Source organism: Filicampus tigris, chromosome 9 (genome assembly GCF_054856515.1).
Source record: "Filicampus tigris isolate MCC_2025a chromosome 9, RoL_Ftig_1.0, whole genome shotgun sequence".
NCBI lineage: Eukaryota > Metazoa > Chordata > Actinopteri > Syngnathiformes > Syngnathidae > Filicampus > Filicampus tigris.
In genome coordinates, this window is record NC_141225.1 from 17,653,799 (window position 1) to 17,678,497 (window position 24,699).

General features: G+C 40.5%; 2 protein-coding genes across 6 annotated transcripts in view; both read right to left on the minus strand.

Annotated features, from left to right (window-relative positions):
• The window catches only part of cpne5b (copine Vb), a 79,097-nt gene extending 71,207 nt beyond the window's left edge, over positions 1 to 7,890 (minus strand). For both annotated transcript variants that reach the window (XM_086040956.1, XM_086040955.1), the window contains exon 1: positions 7,398 to 7,890. In XM_086040956.1, the coding sequence (XP_085897082.1) occupies positions 7,398 to 7,516 (119 nt within the window). In that variant the 5' untranslated portion in view covers positions 7,517 to 7,890. The remainder of the gene's footprint in view (positions 1 to 7,397) is intronic.
• Positions 7,891 to 19,302: 11,412 nt separating this feature from the next.
• kif21b (kinesin family member 21B) overlaps positions 19,303 to 24,699 on the minus strand; it is a 63,208-nt gene continuing 57,811 nt past the window's right edge. For all 4 annotated transcript variants that reach the window (XM_086040782.1, XM_086040784.1, XM_086040785.1 and 1 more), the window contains one exon: positions 19,303 to 24,593. Coding sequence is in view for 1 of the 4 variants with exons in the window: in XM_086040785.1 (XP_085896911.1) it covers positions 24,545 to 24,593 (49 nt within the window). In the remaining 3 variants the exon portion in view is untranslated. The remainder of the gene's footprint in view (positions 24,594 to 24,699) is intronic.

The window sequence follows — 24,699 nt, forward strand, 5'->3', positions numbered from 1 at the left end:
TCTCCGCTTTCATTACCGCGCAATGTAGCGTCTCATCACTTGTGTCTCAATCCTACTAAACGCATATTAATATTCTATTGTGTTTCATACTATTTGTGAGCTGCACATTGAAGCGTTTATAGATCAAGTGCTTGTTGTGTTTACTGGTCACTGCATTTTCAATCTGTGTTAGAGAGTGAACATTGGACATTTACTGTACTTAACAGAGTCCTTCACTAGTTGACTTGAAGTTTGAATTTGGATGTTTCCTTGGTTGGTGTTTGTCAGAGGAAGAGCATTGATCAAAACCTCTTCGACCTCTCTTTAAGTCACCGGCATCAATACTCACCCCCCCCCTTCCTAAACAGCACCAACTGTGCTTTCTGTTCAATTGCGGTGCAAACAACTTCTCTTATGTTAATGTGTGGTAAGACATACTGTAGGCTTGATAAAAAGATTTGATAGATATGAGACTGTTCCAGATTAATGCTGTTGAAGCGTGGAGACTCTGACAGCTGAACAGAGTTACTGACAGACCCGGGAGGCGGATTATGGGATGTAAAACTCTACATAAGAATGAGCTTCTTTTTTTTTTCTATTATCATAATGCATAAGATTGAAACGAGGCTGTTTTCGGAGTGAACAAGACGGATAAAGGGAAATCTGTGCTGCAGAAAGTTTTAGAGGTACATCTAGTTCATGTTCTCCTCTATCGTCAGTTAATGCAATGTACATTTGAAGACTTTGAAAGTAAAAGGGAAATGTTTGACATCAAAATGCTTAACCTTTCAAGAAGGGAAACGATCCAACTTCATTTAATGGATGTGTCACAGTGTCATTTTTGGTCAGCGATCTATGCCCGTGACCTATAGTGGCAGGCAGAACAATTAAATGCTCTTCCACTACAGCAGAAGCAGAACGTCAAATGAACCGGCATAATATCCACCTGTTCGAATTCACACAGCAGAATAGCAGATTTGTGTTGAACTTAAAAGGCACAAATTTCACACTAAGTTATGTGGTGAAGAAACTGAGACAATATTTCTTACAGAAGTGATCTGTGACTTTTTATATATTTTTTCTTTTATTGGCGTGCCATGAGATTTTTTTTAAAGATGTAAAATCTGTGCCTTGCCTCAATAAAGGTTGGGAACAGCTGCTTGCAGTACAGGCCCCAGAGAATTTCTGTTGTACTTCCCATTTTTATTATTTATTATATTTGCATGTGTGTATTATGTTCATTATATAATAGGCTACTATAAATTAATGTGATTTTTCACCATGATTATTACCTTTCTTGGTTGTTTGGCTGGGGGGGAAAAAACATGTGGTTCTCCTGCATGCGTGCTAGAAAATGTGTGGCGTTTTAATTCAAATCAAGGGAGAACAGAACAAGCAGAAAATGCGCATTCATATTTAATAGGGAAGTTTTGTGCCGCCTTTATAGCAGTATTTGACACTGTGTTGCTGCAGCGGCTATGGTGCAGGAAGACAACAACTGACGAATTCTCTGATCAGAAAGATGAAAGAAATAAAGAAGATCTAAAAAGTTGGCGATTGAAGTTTGTGTCAAGCCCTCCCAGTCCACAAAGTGGAGGCTCCACTGGCTCCAGTGTAGCAGGTGTGAAGAGAATCTGGCTCCTTCACACCCTCCATCTTTGTAACACTGAGGAGTGTGTGGCAGGGAAAATTGTTACATACAGTATCCATGTCAAGAAAAGGAAGAAATAAGAAAAAAAAAAAAGAGGTTGATGTACTCTTGTGGATTTAATGAGTTAAATGCCATTTTAAACAAACCTGTCAGCATGACAAAGTGCACTTCTACATCGCTATAAACTACAGTCACAAAAGAAATCAAATCAACACATATTGTTACACGATACATCTCTCAGTCACAAGTGAAATTTCCTCTCAGGGCACTGAAAGGTATTTTCTCGATTGGATTTCATCAGCTGGTGCCTAATATTGGGGCCAGTGAGTGACTCCACGGATCGCCAGCACATTTGTGGCGATTCAAAGATGTTACTTTGCAGATATGGATAGTTTGGGTGTATCTTTCTGCACGGCTAATTAACACCAGGGATCCCTTTATGGAGCAGGAAATATTCCCATCACAAGTGCTCGAACCTAAAGAGATGTGACGTGAAAGCGAGTGAGGGGGATGAGAGTGATGATAAGCCTTGGCTGTGGATCTCCCCGGGGCTTTTCTACACCGAGTGCAACGCTTTCATATCTGTCCCAGATTCATGAAGGCACCTATCCGAGGCGGAAACCAGGCTTCTCATAAACTCAAATCTGTATGCAAATGCCGACCATCCCGATATTTAGCACAGGAATTTAATCAAAGCCCTGTGATGCTTGCACGAAGGAAACAAGTGGGGAAATTCCACGTTCGGCCGTCCCCTTGGGGAAACGCGGCGCTGAAGAGCAGGAAGACTTTCCTATATCATTAAAACATGTGTGACGAGCAGAATCCCCCAATTAGAGCGAGATTTATCAGCTATGAGATCAATCTTCCCCATCCCAAGGAGCCTGGTTGTGATTAGGTGTCACGCTCAAGAAAAGGACAATCCATTACAGTCACGGCTTAATTGGCTCTGCTTTACATTCACACAGTATAAACTTTGACACAAAGCTTGTTGACAAATACACACCAAGAAAACAAAGCACAATTGGTCCCGTGAAACGACAGCTTTATAGAAAATGTCTTGCTTATTCGCCAAAACAAGCGTTAGGCATCACAAATGATGGTGGAAGTTTAAAAGCGATCCAGTCCGGGACTCTCACGTTTCTACTCATAAGAAATGAGAGAAATATAATAATTGACTTCCAAATCGTGGCCATCATTTTTGTTCTTCTTTAGAGGTTTTTGCCATCACCTTTTTGGATGACGTTTTGGCGGAAGTTTTATGGATCAATGCACTTCCTGACTCCAAGCCTCCTTATTTATCCAGGCTTGGGACTGCATGGCACTGACTTGGCAGGCTTGCCTCTCTCCTGATAGCCTTGGTAAGCTAAACTATCAAACAACGTTAAAGCCTTTTTATTATTATTTTTAATTTAACGTTATCACTTTGTAAAAATAAGTTAACTACTGTATCATAAAATTTCAAACAATAACTAGCGTAACTGTAATTGTGTAGCGCCTTATGAGTCTTACTCTTTGAAAAGTTCTGTACCCCGTATATACATCCTATTAACTTTAATATCATACTGAGCGGCCACGGCAGAGAAATGTATGAGACCATAATACGAGCACAGTGAGGGGGAGAGCGAGGAAGCTGTTGAAAAGCACACACGTGCAATTGTAGCTGACAGCTAATTTGAGGTTTGCACAGGAGGTATGGTCAATATTACAGGAAACAAATCCCCTCTACCAGATTCATAACTTGCGGTTAGGGTTGCTCCTGAGCTGGTGACTTGCGTGACTTCACGCATGATTTGACTTCTGACGACTGACCTTGGGAATATTCAAATCTAGAGGATAGTATGAAATATAAAGAGTGCCAAATCGACAAATTGCTCAAAATGTTGTATTCTTACCTCAACGTAACAAATCAGAATCTGGTTTCCGTTATTCTCCTTTGTGGAATATGAGTTAAGCAGCAAAATCCACCCCTTTTTAGCCATCTCGGGGGGCGGCCATTTTGACATTTCTGTCCACTGAAAATGACATCACAACTGCTCAGGGTTCAGGTAACGACCAATCACGGCTCAGCTTCAGAAAACAGGTCAGCCGTGATTGGTCATTACCTGAGTCCTGAGCAACTGTGATGTCATTTTCAGTCGACAGAAGTGACAGAATGGCCGCCTCCAGAGATGGCTAAAAATGAGTGTTATTCCACAAACGCAATATTTATCAGAATGCCTTGTTTCAACTAGTAGGCCTGCATAGAACATTTTCTTGAAAAAAATATGTTTGGGTTTATTTTCCCCCCTTTAAGCCTTGGTCGGCTCACAAATAAAAATTCGTCAGTGTAGCGTCAGATGAATAACGAAAAACAGATTCTAATTTGTTATTTCGAGGTAAGAATACAACATTTTAAGTAGTACTACTAGTACCGTTGAAATGAAAAAGAAAACAGCATTTTAATTTAGCTCATTCACCGCCATTAACAAATGTATTTGTCTTTTCACAGTCCAGCCATCATATCCCAGGAACTTATTTATATTTTTTTCAAATTTTTTCAAACGTTAGAGTAAAAGAGGGTCTGAAAATGTCTGACAGTGACTGAGTTAATAAGAATATAATCCACTGAATAAATACCACATGCCGTACATCCTCCCTGGCTTGAAGACCAGTAAATTCCTCCTATTATTTCGGGTGATTCTACTTATCCCCTGTCCACCCACTTTCTGGTCCTGATAATAATGTGTTGTCAAAAGCAAGGGGTGTAATTTGTAATAGGGGGTATTAACCAAAACAGGGAGCCGCTATCATCATGCTTGCAGACCTCCCAGAGAACATGACACAAATGCGCAGGAAGCCTCTTGTCTTCACAAATGTGACTCATACAACATTCGCACAAAAGCTCTTCGTTGACTTTGAATGACACGCTGCAGCACCACTTTTATTCAGCTGCGATTCAAGGTGCTGTGTCAAGAATGGGCAGGAAGGGCAAGGCAACCCACAACTAGAAAGTACCGCGCGTGTCAGGATGCGTGTTTGTGTTGACTTTTGCATTGCTTTTGACGGGATTTAGATTTGTGTCATGTTTCTTGTTCCCCTGTGCCAACTTTGCTCATGTATTCCCAGGCTGCTCGTCATGTTTTCGTCACCGCCTGTTCTCATCAGCCCTGCTCTTTTTTGTCAACCAATCAGCTCTCTCCAGCCTCCCGTGCCATTTCCAGCTGTGCCTCATTGACTCATCAGCCAGGTTGCACTTTCAGTTACATCATGTCATGTTGACCTGTTGCCTTTCCTGCTTCCCAGCACTTGGGTCCACCTGCGTTTTTGCCTGCAATTCACTGCAACGAACCCCCAACCCAAAACGTGACAGAACGAAATGTTCTGCACTCAAGGACCTTTTGTTCTTTCTTCTCACCTGTAACCTTTAGTCTCCCTAGAGTTTTATGTGGTAATATTTGCTCACCACTCCATGTTACCTTCATAATTCTACCGTTACAGATTTTCATAGATTGTTACTGTTCTGGTTTTAAAGGTGACCGCCCTTCTACAACCTCCTCCCGGATTCTGACTTGGAATTTAATTTTCCCGGACCTTTCCCTTGTCAGTTTTACTTACGTATTCCCAATACCGACCCACACTTATTTTTTCCCCCCTGACCTTTTACTTGGGTACCCGTTTGGCTATTTATTTTGGACAACCGCATGGTGGCCAACGGAGGTAGGTAAAGGTCATTGTCATTCTGTTGACCCTGATTCGTTATCCAGTTCCAACCCTGCAACTGCTCGAGGACCCCATACCAGCTCAGCGGCTGGTCATTGCTCAGTCACCTGTTCATGTTGAGACCGGACGGCCCAGACCCCTACGCCAGTCACCCACCAACGTATCGACTTGCCAAAACGTGAGCCCCAGGACAGTCACCCATCCATGTGCATCAGCCAACCAACCACGTTCAGACTGGCCGGTTGGGATCACCTGACGTTCCATCTTAGCGCATCCAGCAGCCACCATCCAACCCTCCGCTGGCAGTGCAAGTCCTGCGGCTGTCATTTATATGAGCTGTTCAACCAAGAACTCATGTCCGGCTACAGCACCGTTCACTTCAATGGCCATGACAAGACCCCGTGCTTAGCATCTTGACTGTCTTCCTGACCTACCTGGCCGGGCACATTAAGTTTGGCGTTCCACACACCCACCAGATTTCCCCTCATGGGCTTCTTTCAGTCTTTCTTAACCAATGAGACATCTTTAATCCGCCCCTTAAATGGGGATTACGTGATAAACAGTTTATGTTGACTTTTGAAATGTTTTTAGTTACATCGACTTTGTATTAATGTTATATCTTGTTTTCCTGTGTCCCTTCTCCATGTCTGCCCAGCCTGCTCGCTATGTCTTCATCTCCGCCTGCTCTCATGAGTCCTGCCCCTTGTGTCTAACAATCTGCTCCCTCCAGCCACTTGTGACATGTCCACGTTTGCCTAGTTATCGCGTCAATCTGTATTTATTTCCTTGTTTTCTTTCAGTCAGTCTTGGTTCATTGTTCTATGTCACGTGTGTTGTCATGTTGTCCTGTTGTTCATGGTGATGAATCTTTCTCGTGTGTTACTTGGTATGTGTGCTTTTTAACGTTGCCAATTCAGTGTGATTGATCCTGATACCCCATACCTTTATTTGGCCTTTTTATAAATAATTTTTAAATACCCCAGCTCTCTTGCACATGGGTCTACCTGCGTTTTTGCCTGCACTTCACCACAACACCCCCACCTCACAGACACACACACAATGTGTGAGAGTGTGTTTCAAATCCCATGAAAGCGTATGGTTTATTTATCACTAAAAGTGGGATTCCAGCAGCAAATGTGCTTTCCTGATGTAATATATCACCTTCTTGCTCCATCTCACAATCACAGGTATCTGCACAAAAAGGGTCATCTTGAACGAATGGCACTCATAATGTATCTGAATGCTGCCTGATTCTGCAATCAGAAATGATACATTCCAAATAAGAAATCTTGCAGACTTCAACCAATGAAGCTTTGCAAATTGATCCCGCATCACTCCTTTTTCTCAGTGCAACACTCCAACCTCATGGTTGTCCACTAATTAAAATGAAAATCTTTGTAATTTTTTTTTTTTAATCACTCTTTGCTGAGGGATGAGGCACAGAGCTCTCTGTGTGTCAGACAGTACATCAATAATGCACACACAGCTCCAACTGGCTCGCTTGAATAGCTCAACAACCTAAAAACCCATCATGAAAGGATGTGAGTGCATGCGTTATGTGCAATGTGTGTGTGTGTGTGTGCATAAAAGTCTGAAAGGGCGGTGAGAGCCTTGACTTCATAAACCTTTTGAATATTGAAAGCATTTTTTTTCTAACTGAACAAGTGTTGTTGACAGATTTATTTTCTGACTTCACAATTAATATATAGTTTGCTTAAGCGAAAGGGCGATAAAGGATGTGCCTATAGTGAACAGGTCGTGGGAAAACACTTACCGTAATTCATTGCAGACATTTATCAGTCACAATACATTCAGGTTTAATTGATTTCAAATTCTTGCATCTTCATATTTGGTGTCAAATTTTAAATTCTTACCCCATAAGAAATCTGTAAAATGTATCCCCCTACAACACCTAACTTGTTCAAGCACATACGTTTTACGTGCTTTAGACACACACGCACCCACACGCACACGCGCAAAATAAATGAGAGCAAAAGTCCAAGAGGGGTGCGGCACCTCTCACGCAACTTTCCCCCGACTTTGCGCCCCCACCAGCGTTGAGACTCACCTGCAGGAGACGGTGACTTCCACCTTGGTGGCGGGGATGTTGCCGGTGATAGGGTCGAAGTCGTACACGGATGACATGTCCTCCAGCTTGTCCATGACCTCCCTCTCCATCACGTCCATCTCGAGAGCGCGCGGTGGCTCCGGTCGGATCCGGGAGGCGCAAAGCCTGGCCCCGATGGAGCGCGTCGAGTCTCCACCGACTCCGGAGACCAGATCAGAGACCAGGTGGCCTCCGGTCCGACCCGGTGAGGCAGCCACTTCAGATACGTTGAGGCTGCAGATGAAAGTGAGGAAATGTGCTGATGAACAGCCGCGAAGGAAGACGTGCAGTTGGTTATGTGTCCATATAGCCGGGGAAGTTTTGCAGAGTGATTGTGCGCTGAGATGAAGACTGTTCTTCTCCTGCTCCGTGCGCACAGTGGAGCATGTGGAGAGGAAACGCAGCAGATGCACTCAAACGTATCGTCCTCCTCCCTGAATGAATCACGCTCAAGTGTTGGCGACCCTGCCCAAAGCCCACTGCATGCTGCGAGTATGCGCACATATGGTTCGGTTACGCACGGATTTCGATGACGAGTTGACGTTATTGCAAAAAAGATAGCACCATGATTAACATAAGTAACATGTTTTTCAATAATATTGACAACGCGATGGTTGCGGGGTGTGTTGATGCGCTCAAGAGTTTCAGAAGGGATTCCCCAGTGACTTGCAGCTGGTAAAATGATGGAAATAGCTTAGAATGAAGAGCTAAAAGGCTTTTATGTGCGTGAGTGTGTTTGTGTGTTTGTGTGTGGGTGTGTGTGTGTGTGTGTGTATAATTATTTAATATAAATTGTATTGAATTTATGTAAAAAAATAAAAATAAAAAAAAACCGGTAAAAATCCAAAATGTGACAAAATATTGGTTGAAAAAATGTGCTAATATGCAAATACGAGGGTGGCGAACTGCAAACATGCAGGAGTCGAATGTAGTTTTAAGCAGAGCTGGGTATTTTACTAAAAATTTGCGGTCCGTTTATCGCGTTCTGCCTACAGGCTTCCCCCGTCCGCCTATCCGTCATTTTGTCCGGGCGGACCATATAGTAATCATTTATAGGTCGGTACGACAATCATTTTAAACGGGCTTCTGTTATCGTTTCCGACTACCACGTATTTTGCACTTATGCATATATTTTGTCCAATTTTAAAATGGCATTTTTGTCATACATCTAGTTAGGAAGGGCATGGTCCTATGTGGCCCCACAGTACTCACAGTACTCTAAAAAGACTCCATTTGGTCCCAGTGAACAGAGTAAAATTTGAGAGTAAAATATTCAGCATAAAATTCTCCGAGTAAATTTTACGCTGAAATTTGCGCCGAATATTTTACTCTCTTTACTGGGACCAAATATCGTCTTTTTAGAGTAAAATGCACTCTTTGAAATTTCCCGAGTACTGATGGAAAAATTGCTTTTCTATAGGTACTCAAAGCACTTTAACACTGTCCGTCTCCTCATTCACATACTATATGCACAGCATCAACCATAGTTGAGGAGTTCAGAAGCAGAATGCTGCTATACATTGTCTGGTTCTGTATAAAATTGTATACATATGATAATGTATAGTTTTGATTGACAGTATCAGAGAGGTTTAATTTAAAATGAGTTGATTGTTTTTTGCAGTGGTCGGGAAACATATTGAGAGATGTTTGTATTTATTTATTTTTACTTTTACTATCTCATGTACGGTAAGCGATATTATATTGTTAACCTAAAAGAATAACTGAGTCATTTTTAACTTTGAACCATTAGAAACAACTCTCTGTATGATGGACTGGATACTGCATCCACAATAAGAAACATATCATTACATTAATTGTCATTAATTGTCAATCAAGACTGTCTAAAGATGGAACTCGTGCGGTTCAAAATATGTCCGTGCCAGTGGAGACATGGCCATGAAGTTTTAAGAAGTGCAGTTACCAATTAAATATGTTCAAGCAGGCTGAGGTAAAATCAATATTAATTACACGGAGGGGGAATTACATATTTAATGGCACGCATCCATCATTGGCCGGTTGTTTGCTGCGAAGACTTTGGACCCAGTAAACTATTGTAATCAATATGCAAAACGAGTGCATGCGCCTGCCAACAATGAGATGGGTTTGCCATACTGGGCTAGGTATACTTCCCAAACGCAAGCAGGCTGCATGTAGCCTTTGTTAACTCACTCACTCGTAATCTCATAGGGGAAAACATCCCATTCGAAGGACTGTGGGGAGCACAGCTGGCATTTTCGGTTTAATATGGCAGCAGAGACCACACGTCCGTAGTTTGTCTCGTTTCTCCAGCTTCTTTTCTTGCTGACATGTACGCACACATCCACACATCCACCCAGCCACACACAGCTTTGCACAGTTTTCACTCATAAATGGATAGAGAAGCACACGGCTTCCCTGCAAAAAGCTGCTATAGTTGTCTGGATTCTGGAAATCAATTTATGCCAGCCAAGGATGCCTCTGCCCACACAGCCCTCCAGCTTAACATCAGCAACACACACACACACACACACACACACACATGCGTACACACACATAAAAAACATTTATCTTCTTGCATGTCACTGAACAACCCATAAAGAAGTACACACATGTCCACACGCACACCTTTTCCTCTGATTCATGTATTTGGAGGGTTTAATGTGTGCGCATATTAAGGCAGAGGTTCCAAGGAGTGGGTAGGCAGGATGGAAAAATGAAGGAATATAAATAGAAAGACCATCAGAATGGCAGGTACTGATTTTTTTTTGTTTGTTTTTTTGTAACAATCCCACAATCAACTACGTGGTGGAAAAACACTTAAATAAAGCAATTATCATCTTATTACAGAGAAACGGAAGAGCAAAATGCAGATTCCAATTCCTAAAGGGAATCACGGCAAAGCAGTTCTGTTGTGTAATCGATCATCCAGATCAACAGAATGCCGGATTCTTCCGTTAAATGCTTTTGCTCTATCCAAATGGGATGCTGCAGGAGGTGGTCAATGCTTTGTGCTGGTGGTGACATTAATAACACCGTAGGGGATTCAAATGCCCCCTTCCATCCATCCCTGGCCTATTTCCTCTTTCCTGCAGCTTTGTAAGCGCTAATTACTGTGTTTAGACGTTCTTGCGTCATGCTGTCCAAAATTACTGTCTTTGTCCAAGGACATAAAGCGATGAATGTCCTGTTAAGCAAGATACAGTATGTGAAAAGATGTTTATTTTAGCAGCTTTAACGTGTGAATCCAGTTCATTGTCCTATTTGACGTGCATCCTAAATGACTGAAAGTAACATTTGAGGAAAATAAGGTTTGAAGAGTAATAGAAATAATAGCAATTAAAAAAGCTGTGATATTTGACCAGTGTGAGGCACACGTTCAGAGGCGGAAAATTTGATGTCAGGCACGTAATTGGTCGTCAAACCTCATTTTGTAGCTGGAGATGTTAACGAAGAGGCTCGTCTGACAGGGGATGTGAAGTCTTCTTGTAATGAACTAGGAGCTCTCTGGAAGGATTTCAAATGTGTTCTATGTGTTCAAAAAAAGCTATATATACATATATATATACATATACATACATATACATATATATATATATATATATATATATATATATATATATATATATATGTACATATACATATATACATACATATACATATATATATATATATATATATATATATATATGTACATATACATATATATATACACACACAGATATATACACACACATATATACATACAAATATATACATACACATATATACATATATACATACATATATATACATATACATACATATAGACATATACATATACATATGTATATGCCAATGTAAATGGTTTTCTTTTTTAACCGAACAAAAGAAGGATAGTTTTTCAACATTTTTCACTTTGTTTATACACCAAGTAATCATGACATAATGCAGGCCAATCTCAACTTTTCATTTGGACTGTGTAATTGAGAGGTTCCTTTTCATGAAGTACATCTGAAAGCGGAGTGCCACTGTCTTGTCATTGGAGTTTGACTGAAACACACTTCTGTGTATCCCTGCTGCTTGACGCAGAAGCTCCCTGGTGGCGTACACAGAAACATCGGGTTCGATAAATCTCCCTTCAATGGGACCACGCGATCCATCCCCGCCACCCCTGGGTGTAATCCCGCTCTGCGGTGCTCTTGTTTAATCCGGAATCAAACGTCTCCCGAGGTGGCTAACATGAAAGAGGAACATTTTCTGAATGATTACCCAGTGACTGGCAAGCAAACAGAAGGGAAACACGCTCACGCACAGCACGCATGCAGTATTTATGGGAGGGGATGTGGCTGAGTGAGTGGCTGGGGGCCCGGTGCTCCCTCAGACTGCACCAGCGCACATTTGTGTGATGTTGGATGAGTGAAGAATAACAGCAAATGATTGGTAAAAAAAAATAAATAACATTGTGAAGTATTGATACACAAAACTTACGAGTTGAACTTCATCATAACTGAATCCAGCCTTAATGCAGCATGTAAAGCAGCTGTATCTTTTACCCTGTTGATGATGAGTTCAGATGCTGAACTGCAAGTGGAAACCATTCCCACTAATAAATGGACTGTTGTTTTAGGCAAATTGACCTCTGAGGACTGGTTAGAATGCCACAGAGCTGTTTTGTGGCAGTGGCTGCTCTCAGTCACCGCTGGCATTCAAATTGATGACAGCGGGGATGGGCAACTAAAATGCTGGAGGGTGCCATAATTTATCATCAGTGCTACTGGGGGGCCACGTAGGACCACGCCACTTTCGAACCAGATGTATGACAAAAATGTGTCAATACCCCTGTATGTGCCACTTTAAATGTGGACAAAATAAGCGCAAAATACGTGATCTTAAGATATTCAATTTTTTATTTATTTTTTTCAAATGAATCAAGGGGTGACTCAAGGTTTGGTTGGATTCCAGTATATACCAGTGAAACCCTCAAAACAGCTAACAAGACTGTGCTTTCTTATATATCGACGGAAAATTACTGTATTTATTGAAGAAGACAAACACTTCTATTTTATTCTCGGGCCACGGTTTTCTGTCTATAAAATAATCATATTGGGGCGACATTGCTCAGTGGTAGAGTAGTCGTTTCCCAACCCAGAGGTTGTGGGTTCGATCCCTGGCGGTTGCGACCATGTCGAAGTGTCCATGAGCGAGATAGTGAACCCCCTGTTGCTCCTGATGCTGCGCCATGAGTAGGTAGATGTGATGTCAGTGTGAAGCGCTTTGAGTGCCTTAATAGGTGGAAAAGTGCGGAAAAGCGCTATACAAGTGAAAGACCATTTACCAGATTGATGAATGAGGAATGTCCCGGAGAAGTGAATCAACCACAGTGCATGCCATCACCGATCCTCCAGTAAAAGTTATGATATTGTGCATGTACATTGTAAAAGTTGTTACAAAAAAACCCAACAAGGACGTCAGCTAAAATAAAACATTGATATGATTTAATCTAAATGGCTCCACCAAATCAAAAAAACTGTTAAATGTCTGACAATTAACTGTTTTTTTGGTTTTGTTTTTCATTTGGTGGAGCTAATTAGATTAGTTTCTTTTTCCAGTGAGGACAAATATAATTTCAATCAGAAATGTGCTCACCACCAGCCTGTCAATAGTGGAAGCATGACATTTAATCTGTTTTCTTGCACATGACAACTGGATATACAACTGATATAAACTGTGCTTGGCTTCAGCCATCTCCCAGCAAGAATAAAAGCTGGCAATCTTCTCTCTCAATGTGAACCCTTTTGATTCATTTCCAAAATGCACTCGAGTAAATTTTAGATAAGGAAGCTTCCAATATCCCAGTGTATTTTGAAGGTAACACATATCAAGTGAGCTCATAAAGAAGATAAGACGGAAGGTGGGTAATGTTTGATGGACTGCTGTTGTGATAGGATGACAGCTCAAAGGTCTAAGTCTGCTTTTTGATCCACCTTCACGCTTCACAGATATTTCTCAGAGTGAATTGAAATCTTTTACTGGTGAGAGTTTGACTTTTATTTTGCATTTCTATGTTGGCTTGTTAAATCACACGATTTTTTTCTTACCAGGTGTCCTGCGCTTGGCGCCATGGTGGAGCTGGCTTTCTACCCAGGCGTGGCCCTCATGTATTTTTTTGCGGTGATGAACGCCACCAAGTCGGATCGGATCGAACTGGATGAGCGGGCGTCCGTGAACGTCTTCTGTTTGTTTGTACTGGTGCAGCCTCTGTGTTTGGTACTGGGAGGATACACCGGCATGGCCACATACCTCCTCACCGCACTGGTCTCCTACAACTTCCTGCCATGGAAGAAGATGACGGGAAAACAGAGGGGAAAAGACCCAAAGAAGACAAAGTGAACAAAAAATATTGAAAAGAACTGTTTGTTTGTTTACAGCAAGTTGAATGACGAAAAAAATCATGTTCTTACATTATAAGTGTAACATATGATAAAAATATATTATTTTTTTTCTTTGTAATTTATTGTTAGTACAAAGTAAAAGCACTTCAAAGAAAAGACATATCGATGAACCTAACTCAAATAAATACTTCATAACAGTATTTTTGCAAGATGGAAAAAAGATGGAAATATATGACTTGCCAGTCTGGGTAAAATAATTTTTTGTCAGAGCAGAAGGGATTTTTTTTTTTTCAAGCAGATAAGGTCATGGTTCTATGTAACTTATACTTACATAAAATGCTTTTTTTAAATTTGAATCTTCTTCATGTATACTGACATATCCATAATTGTCTACTTCTTCTGACATTTTTTCACACAGGTAACGCACCTGAGACAAAATCTAAACGTTTTATATTGTCTTATAGCTACAAACATTTGTAGAAAGTAAACATTTGTGTTGAATTGTTTTTCTTGGATATGTTGTAAAAATTCTTATTCCTAATAAATGCTATACCGTTAGAAATCCTAATTGTTTTCCTTTTAAATGATCGCACTTTTTTGAGGAGCAGTTGTGGGATGAGCCGCACAATTGAGAATGGATGTTCTAGCGTATGCATATGTGGCATCTTTAAAAGGACAATAAACACGCTTTCTGAGAGTTGTGGTTTCAACAAAGAAAAGAATCTACCCAGAAAAAAAAACATACTCTATCAGTTTTTTATGTGTAATGTTATGTCTACCCATGTTCATGAGTGTGTGTGTGTGTGTGTCTGTGTGTGTGCAGTGGGAAAAGAACAATCTGCTTAATAGTCTTTGGCTCTCTTCAATAGACATGCAGATGTGCACAGTCTGACAATGGGGATGTTTTTTGCAGACACTCTTCATCATTAAAATCCTCTTTGGAGGTCATTTACAGTCCCACAATGATTAGCTGAAAACTCACAGGATCTCATGGTATTTACAAGTTGAATAAAATGGTGATCTATAGCATCAAACCATGTACCGTTAAGGTTGTTTTTGTAATATAACTTTTTCCGTCAGGGTTATGTAGTACCATGAGGAAATTGTTAATCATTTGGCATTGTTTACCCTTTCTCTTATGGCAGTAAATGTGAGGTATGTTCTCATTTAGCCTCCTAATTGGCACATCAGCAATGCTGCCTCCTGCATCATCCATTATTTAAAGCAGAATAAATATTCGTGGCCCTCAGGTATCCTGCTCATTTATTGCTCTTTCTACAAGCCTGCTCATTTTTTTTCCCCTCACAAGGTCCTTTAAGCTGAATTACTTGCCTTGGTAGCTCACCATCCGTCAAGCTCAATGCATCTCCTCAAGCAGCTTTCTTTGCCGCCAATTAGCACACTCTTGGCTTTATTTCAGAGTTGGACTTGACTTTTCTTGAGGTGCTCTCATCCTCCCTATCAAGGACATGGAAATGAATTGAATTGTTAATAATCATGACCTTGATTGTTTTTTTTTTGCTGGGATGATATACGTTCTTCAACTGCGCAGAATATCTCATGGCCGCACAAAAAACAAATATCTGTGTGAAGGAGATAATAAGTGCCACAGTGACAAGAGCAAAAAATGATGATACTACTACGACTATGATAGCAACGTTGAAATATTACCAGAAAAAAAATCACAATATTGAGGAAAAAAAACATTGCAGCGGTTAAGATGAAACATAATAGTGCTAGCACAGTCATTTTTGTAAACCTTGCCAATTATTTCTTTCTGATAATGTCATTGTCCAATAAAAAGCATCTATTGCTGCCTTCGGCAAGGTTTTTAGTTTCATGGGAAACACGACAAATTAGGCAGACACTGAAAGGCAATTCATTTTTTGGCATGCAGAAAGGTGAAAAAAAAAATGTCTGCATATTGACACAAATGATTCCTGGCAAAGAAAAGTATAAATCTATTTAATCACATTTTTACAAGTAGAATACAATCGTGCATTCTGCCAAGTCTCAAGGGTGGTTGTGAAATGAGCAAAAACATCACGGAAAAAGCTAAAGGAACCACAACCGAAGATAAACCCATAATGTAAGTTGTGGTGTCAAATCATATATACGCCACGTTTAATTTTAGTTCCACCTATCCACAACAATACACGCAAATTAGTGGGTTGGTTATGGCATAATCCTACTAACTAAATACACACAAACCAAAGACTACATCACTATTGCCGTTGTTGTGTTTGGCAGATGTCATGATTATTTGTTCTTGAATTTTATGCAGCAAACAAAAAGCTTGTCCATTAGACATGGCCAACATTCCGACATTTATGAAAACTAGGAATGTAAAAAATTAAAACTGGAGCATTCATTCTTAGCTTGGCACAGAAGGTTACAAGAAGTTGTTTTAAGAGGAAATCAACCTAAACATATTTTTTTCAAGAATATGTTCTATGCAGGCCCTATAGTTGAAACAAGGCATTCTGATAATTATTGCATTTGTGCAATAAGAGCTAATACACCCGTTTTTAGCCATCTCCGGGAGCGGCCATTTTGTCACTTCTGTCGACTGAAATGACATCACAAATACTCAGGGCTCAGATAATGACCAATCATGGCTCAGCTTCAGAAAACACGTCGGTCGTTACCTGAGCCCTGAGAGACTGTGATGTCATTTTCAGTCGACAGAAGTGACAAAATGGCCGCCCCCGGAGATGGCTAAAATCGGGTGGATTAACTCTTATTTCACAACTGCAATGTTTATCAGAATGCCTTGTTTCAACTAGTGGGCCTGCGTAGAACATATCGTTGAAAAAAATATGTTTCCCCCCTTTAAGCGTTGAGAATGTGATTTATTTTGTTGGTCCGTACAAGTTGAACCCTCTCGAGTCTTTCTACTGGTCCTTTTATTGCCAGGGAACCGCAATGGGACACAGTGATGGATGAGCAAGGGAGAACTTTCATTTCCAGTGATAACCGCTTGTTATGAATGTTTACACTCAAAAAAATATAAGCAGTGTGAATGTAAGGGCGTTAATATTCACTGCAGGTATATTCCTGAATTTACTCCTTAGGTTGCAGGGTGATTGATGGCCCACAAGGACAGAGATCAATGGATCAGCAAGTAAGAGCAGACTTGGCTGAAATGTTGCAATGTAATCAAACTGAAGAAGATGCCGAATCAAATTCTGGAGGGTTTTTTTTTTTTTTTCATTTTATTTTTATGTGGGGAGAGCAGATGGAACACATCCTGCTGGGATGTGATGGCTGTGCTGTGGATATGGATATTTGTTTGTGACTGGCATCTTCAAATGGCTTTCGCCTCCTCTGAGGCGTTAATGGTTGTCATACATCACAACGTTTGTGTGTCCCGCCGCGACTCTGGCAAGCGCTGCCCCGCACAAGTTAATGATCGGCGTTCGCAAAGGGAATGAAGATGCATGCATTTCTTCGCCGCAAATCTTGACGCAAACAGAAATGGCTTCAGGTGAAAAACAAAAACAAAAAAAAACATCTGTTACTTTTCCTTTTATGTTCAACTATTAGTCAGCATATTTAATTTTGGTTAATTGCATGCATTGGGTGTAATAAACCATCTGTAAAGAATACAGTGGAACATCTGAAGGTAACTACCCAGAAGACATGCACACTAATTTCAATTTCAAGTTCTCCATTAAGCATGACATCACACAGTTCAGTTCAAAATCAAAAGAGAACTTCCAAAAGAAGGGGACCGGCCTCCTTTGGGACGGTTAGGTGAAGAATGTGAGTATGCAAAAGTTAGATTCCAAGCAGTAAGTCTCCAGCATTACCAAAAAAAAATATCCTCACTTGTTAGCAAAGTTAAATGTGGAGTGTTTTATTGTTTACAGTTAACATATTCATTTTCTGTTTTGAGATGCGTGACGCAAATCACCTTTATTTCACGCCTACGAGGATGCAAATGCATTGATATGCAGAAACCATAATCTTTCTACCTTAATGGAGGTCTGTGCTCCATTGGGTGCGTTTTAGTTCTGTTTAAAGCTACTGACATACAGTAAATGCAGGCTGACAATTTGTGACATTGCGAGAAAGGGAAGGAACGCTATTGATACTGAATATGGACATTCACACTGCTCGCCTCTAAAAGAAAACAATGACATGTATTGTGTTTTGTTAATTGATTTACAAATTAATATTCACTTTGTATGAACGCTACTAACAAGCGTAGACATTGTCACAAGCTAATAAAGCAAAGCCAAACAAATTGTTGCCCTGTGCCAAACTGCTGGCAAGTTGCAAGTATCATCTATGGAGAATTGTTCCAGTGCCAACTTAAAAAAAAAAGTCAAACAAAATCAAATATAATCATCAATAAAGGGTGTGATTTACAATTAGATGTACATTATAGTATATTATAGTTGATTATACTGACAATTAACTTGATGTTTATTTTCTTGAATTACGAAACAATAATGCTGAAAGAAAATAGTGAGACATCCTTATTTTTTTTTTTCCTGCTTTATGTTTTGGATAAGCAATGAAAAAAATATTTCAACTGACACAGCCTTTGGTGTCTCACCTCCAATTTCCAGTTCTTTGTTTTTCTCAAGCTCTAAACACAAATTTCCAACTCTAAGGTTGAAAGCGTGCACTTCTCAATTTTCCTTGCATTATGTCTCAAATGAATGCAGTCCTTCATAATTTGGACAAACATCACACACATCTCTGAATAATAATGCTAGTGCTCCTAACACCACAGGCTGGTTGCAAGCTGGTCTACTGATGATAGTTTTCACAGCTTTTACTCAAGACTTTGTTTATGCACCTTTGGCAATAATTACAGCCTGGAGTCATTTTGAATATACTGTAATGCCTCTATCTTGGCACATCTACAATATATTGGGGCAGGTGTGCCCGTTTCTCTTTGTCAAGTCAAGTCAAGTCAAGGACATATTGTACTGTACACAGAGCTTTCCTGAAGCCACTCCTTTGAAATCTTGGCTCTGTACTTCGGGTTGTTGTCCTGTTGAAAGATGAAATGTTGCCGCAGTCCGAGGTCAGAAACGGTCTGGAGCAGGTTGTCATCAAGGATGTCTTTGTACACTGACAAAAAAAAAAGTCCTTGTATTATTTTTGAGGGGAAGTGTAGGAAATTGTTCGTTGACCACATTTTAAACATTGTACTGTACAACCGATGAACATGTTCATCGTCGTACTATTTAAATTCAAACATTTTCTTTTTCAGTGTCCAGGATGGCAACCTGCTCCAGATGATGCTTGACCTAAAAAAAAAAATATGAAAGAATGTACTTTGGAATAAAGCTATAAAAAAACTCAAAATGACTTTTCTTTTCATGAAAATGACTCAAGACTTTCATTGTAAGCAATCCAAGCGTTGCCACGGCAATTACAGAAATGCCTCTCACCACTACAGGGACTTTACATTGGTCATTCTCAAGTTAGCTTTTTACATGTTATCCCTTTAACACAATGCATTCGAAAACAACTGAAAGCACTCCCGACAAAGTCAATCATGTTTTGTTAACTTATTTATTCTGTTCAGGGAACGTTGTATTTGTCATTAAATATTTACTTACATTATATACACGGAAACTTGTTTGTACATGGCTTGGTCACATGCATATTTTCATACATTAAAAAAAAACAACAACTGTACACACATTTACACTCATTTAAGAATGAGTAGTCTGTGCAATAGAAGGCACAAATGACCTTTGACCCTGCATTCATGTGGCATCAAGTATTGATTTCACAGACGTTGCAACGTGTATTATCACAAGAGACGTGTGACTGAGAGCTGACAGCTAGCAGCAAAGAAGTCAGCAGCCCTCTTGATTGTGCGCGAGCGCGATCCCGTCCCGTCATCAGCCGGAGGCCCAGATGATGAAAAGACTTCTCAGCCGTTAATGATCGAGCGAGCGGAGACATCCGCAGACTTAAAACGGAATCCCAATTTGGAGGACGATGTTTCTGCTACACAGACATTGTTGATTGTGTAAGGCCTGTCGGCTGAGGCACAAGGCTGAAGTCGAGCTACCGACTGAGCTTCGATTTGTTGGCGGGCCCGGGCGGGAAGTGATAATCGCAGGCGAGCAAATCACTCGACTGGCCGCTTGACGCTGACGATATTGCAGAAAGACCGGTGACAGCACCGTGTGATCAGTTCAAATGTGGTGGCAAGTCATTCTTACTAGCGGTAAATGTTTTTGGTACTTGATTTTCCTTGCACATATTGGTTTTACCGAGCCTGATATTACCGGTTCAAATGACACTGAGCTTTGGTACAAAGTGTTTTTTTTTTTTTTTTTGTTTCGTTTTTAATCGTTTGGCTGTATAGTGCCTCAAGAGGCTCAATTATTTACTAAGCATGGTAACAAATCTCTTAAGAGCATTTTTACTGTTAGTCTTCTAACGTCTTTTTTTTCTTATCGTAATAAAATGAAATGTTAAAAGGTGCCAGTGGAAGACTGGACTTGCATTTAATAAAGGTCTGCATGCTGCTCTCTCAACATTTACAATAAAGGACTGTTTAAAGGCTGACATAGTGTCTTTCTATGCCTGCGCATTTGACAAAATAGCAATCGAATCGTCAGCTGAACCTACTCCAGATCTAAAAGGGTGTGTTCTTTGCAGTAAGATTTCAGTGCCGTTTAGAACGCGCAGGCAATGTTCAGTCTAAGACTACGTTTCATACAGTACATATCTGGACTATTCACAGTAGTGCCTACTATCTAAAAAACATGTAAGTCCTAACTTTCAGCGTATGAAGGAGTATTAGGGACACTCACGAAAAGAAAAATAGTACAATTATAATATAGCAGTAAGACTATAACTAAATGGTCTTACAAGAACGAAGTATAACTCTTATGCGAGAAATGTTGACATCTTATGTGAATTGACGATCATTGAAATGCATTGAAGGGGATTTTTTTTAAACATCCAGCAGCCATTTTCTAGGGGCAAAAAAGAAATGATGAATTAAAAAAAATAAATGACGAATGCGAATCAGCCGAACTGCGAGTATGCGGGCGTCCACTGTATTTTAAAGCCAAAATATTACATATACATCAATATACAATATTTTTGTATTCTAAGGTAACGTGAACAAAGTTGTCATTTGTGAAAAAAGGATAGTCATTGAGAGCTCAGCAGGCTCTCTATCACTACCGATTTGGCCGATATTAATCAAGGAATATCTTAAGGCATTACTACACACACACACCTGGTTCGATGATCTGCAAAATCAACAAAAAATGTCATTTTAGGGACTATTGAATTTGTCAACGTGGTTGACAAGATAGTCAACAGTCTTCATTTTTCACAGGCATTACAAACATTAAATCAAAATGACTTTTGCCCATAAAATTCCACAACTTCATTCTTTACACATTGCCAGTGAGCCCTAATACTCCTTCGTAGCAGCGAATATGAAGAGGCTGTCCGAAGAAAGTGGAGTCAGTTCGTTAATATGAAAATTATATGGCATGACTATTTACACAGCATCAATCTCTCCAGTTGGACCGACTTTTCTTTGGAACTAGGGACAAACTTTGAAGATAACGACGGCCAGATTAAAAGATTATCTTGATGGGGAGAATTACATTTAACTTTCAAAGATATGAAGTTTCAATTACCAGTGTGATCCTTTGGCGAATCGGATGCAAAATTGATGCAGGTGTTGAGCACTGAGGCTGATTGATCATTCTAAAATGGGGTGAGCTGTAATCTCCTCCGATGTGCAATCATTCAGTCAGTACCATGAACACCGTAGGCGGGGGAGGGGGGCATACTCACAGACAGTGAGATCCTATCCTCACCAGGTATGACCTAGAAACATGAAAAGTGGCAACTGGGTTGGTTTGGCTAATTGGCTAATTGGCACAGACTCAAACACAGGCAAGGGTCCAGTGGAGTGCCCTTGAGTTGAAATAAAATAGAGCAATTCTAACAAGTGTGCCGCACACTCCAACGCCGCAAGCAAAATCCGAAACAAAGACTTTTTTTCCCACCAATTTACACACTTTGGCAACATTTTGAAAACCTTAAAATTTTTACAGCAGAGTAGAGTAAGACTATGTACAGAAAAGCGTATTGATAAAAAACAAAAATAAAAATGCAGAAGTAGTATGAATAGGGTGATACAGGAATAGTACCCTTTTTCCACAAACAAGGCGTTTGAAAAATGCGGCCCCCAAAAATTCATCATCAATAATCATTTCAAGTGATGAGTTCAATACAAACTAAAATGATCCTTCAACCTGTACCTGAGTAGAATAGCTCATCATAGCAAAAATATAGAAACCAAGAACCCCCCCGCTCAGTCATGTCGCTCCACATATTTGTATTCATAAAAACAAAAAATACAACATCATTGCTTTTTGGGAGTGTGTTAGCAGGGTCTGACTCAAACGGTGGCAGCATGTATTGCAGGACTTGTATGTAACACAGGAACCACCTATTCCACATCCTTGCATCATTTTCAAAGAATGGTCTCATGTGCGGGGCGCAGGAGGTTGGGAGGGTGAATTTGACTTATTTTGACTGCCTTAAGAAAAAGCATCATGTCCAAATTCTGTGAACTCAGATGACGGGGGAGGAAAAAAATTTCAACATTTGAACATATATGCAAGACTATCATATCTATGGGGCAAGGGCAAAACAACACAAAAAAACGGAGAAAATCCAGTGGAAATTACGTCTACAATCTGTGCCCGTTTGCTTCGATAAGACATGTCTTCCCGTGGTTTCGTGGCGCAGCGGAAGGCCAATTCAAAATCCCTCTCAGTTGTGACCTGCTTTCCAGCAGAAAGTCTCTTCCGCAGAGCAGCCGGGAGAAATGTGAGCGCGCTAATTAAATTGGCTTCACACCGACTTTCGCTAGGCGGGAAAAGGAGGGAAACCTTCAGTGTGAGGACTACCAGGATTCATAAGCGCAGGAGGGAAGCTCAATTACTTGGACAAACTGATTTCAAGCTCTGCTATCGTAGCTGGTGCTCCTTTAGCCTTCTGGTTTTTCAAGTTAACATATACAACAGTAGTCACGGGACCTGGAAACAAGCTATTAGACAAACAGTGAATTGGACAACGTTACATCCTCCATTTTGCACATGCAGTGAGTCAAGTGTGCTGAATTGGACATTCTCTCCCTGGACGACCCGCATCAAGTACAGTGGAACCTCTGCAATTCGGAATACATAAAACCCAAATATTCATGAAAAATACACCTTTAAAGTCACACAAAAGTTCAATGCAAATTTTTGGATGATGTCACACAAGATGTCAGCAAATCATACAAAACGCTCTCCCAGAAGGCGTCAAAGGAATAATTCTGGATGTGGGTTTTGCTTTTTCTTTGGCTTCTTGTTTTTCATGTCACTTTCATATTCCAAAGATAGACTGAACAACATGAAATCACACCACCTAAAATGTGACCATATCACGCAAGACTTCCATTCAGCAAGAATCAAAAGATTTGTGGCTGACATTTCGCTTTTTCTTTGGCTTTTCTTTTAACTTATTCCTATACAGTAAAGGCAGGGGAGGTTAGAAGAAAATGAGGCGCCTTCACCACTAAAGTGCTTTAAGTTATGATGAATGTTTGGTTTTACATTTTGCCAACCTCAGACAGTAACGCGTTGAGTTCAACCTGTTCAAAGAGATTCCACTGTAGTTGACTTCCCAGATCATCTCCGTCCAGACATTTTCCGTTTACATGCTGCAGTAGTTTGACTGTCACTTTATGATTAATATGCGTTAGCTTGATTGGCATGATTGCACCCAAGCCAATGAGTGGATATTCTCGATTATGGAAACGGACGGCGAGGAATTGTTGGGGGCTTCGGTTACATTTCATGTAGAGGGGGGAAAAAAGCATGTAGGGGCTCACGTACTGTATGGGGTGGGACCATTCTTGCCCTTAATGAAAGCACTGTAGTCTGCAGGGGGTGTTTCGTGTTTCTGCTGTCGTCAGGACTTTTTGCACAAGATAATGAAGTCTAGTGAGCTCCTCCAGGGGCAGTATCACCTCGCTCGTGCTACTGGATGTGTGCTTTCCTGTTTGCAAGGTCAGCAGCGAGACAGGCTAAGCCAACAGAGGACACATTTACAGACATAAAGAGCCAGACAAGTCCAGCACCAGATTTTTGTGCAAAGAGACCCATAAAAGGTGTTCTCGCCCACGTGGAAAGCAAAGTCCAAAACAAATGAGGTAGGGAAAATAAAAAGTAAACACTACTTGTTGATCACTACAGAAATTCAGTGACATATATAATTAAGAGAAAAACTTGGGGCAAAAAAATGAGATGTGTAGTTGTGTAACAGCTGGATAAAAATGACGACGATTGTCCAATGAAGGATCGTAAAAAATACAAAAATCCTCCTTCGGAGTGATTGAAGGTGTTTCCACAAATGTTCCATAAGTATTCTGCTTTTCAGCGCCTCTTCAAAAACAGCAGAGCACTCATCATATTGTTATGATGACAGAAATAGTGCTGCCAGATGCGTCTGCAAGATGCATTTGCCTTGTCCGAGTGGCATCACGACAAATGGCACTTTCAAATTTCAAATGCAAAAAAAAAAAAAAAAAAAAAAAATTGAAAGGAACAATTGTTTATTATGCCTTTCAGGGAAATGTTCCATTTTTCACAGAGACAAATAAAAGTGGGATTGCCTTGGTGGTGGATGCGAGGTCACCGATCACAACTGAAGCCAGATGGAAAAAAAATGGTCAAGCGCCGTCAGTCACTTGCGTTGTCACCTCTTCCTCCACACCTTTGACAGCCAGATCTTCACCGTCTTGTCACTGCAGACAGAGACGGTGCGGGAGGGAGAGAGATATGGGGTGTTTTCAGAAAAGGGAGAGGGAGCAAAGGGAAGTCAGGAAAACAAAAGAGGAAAAATAACATCAG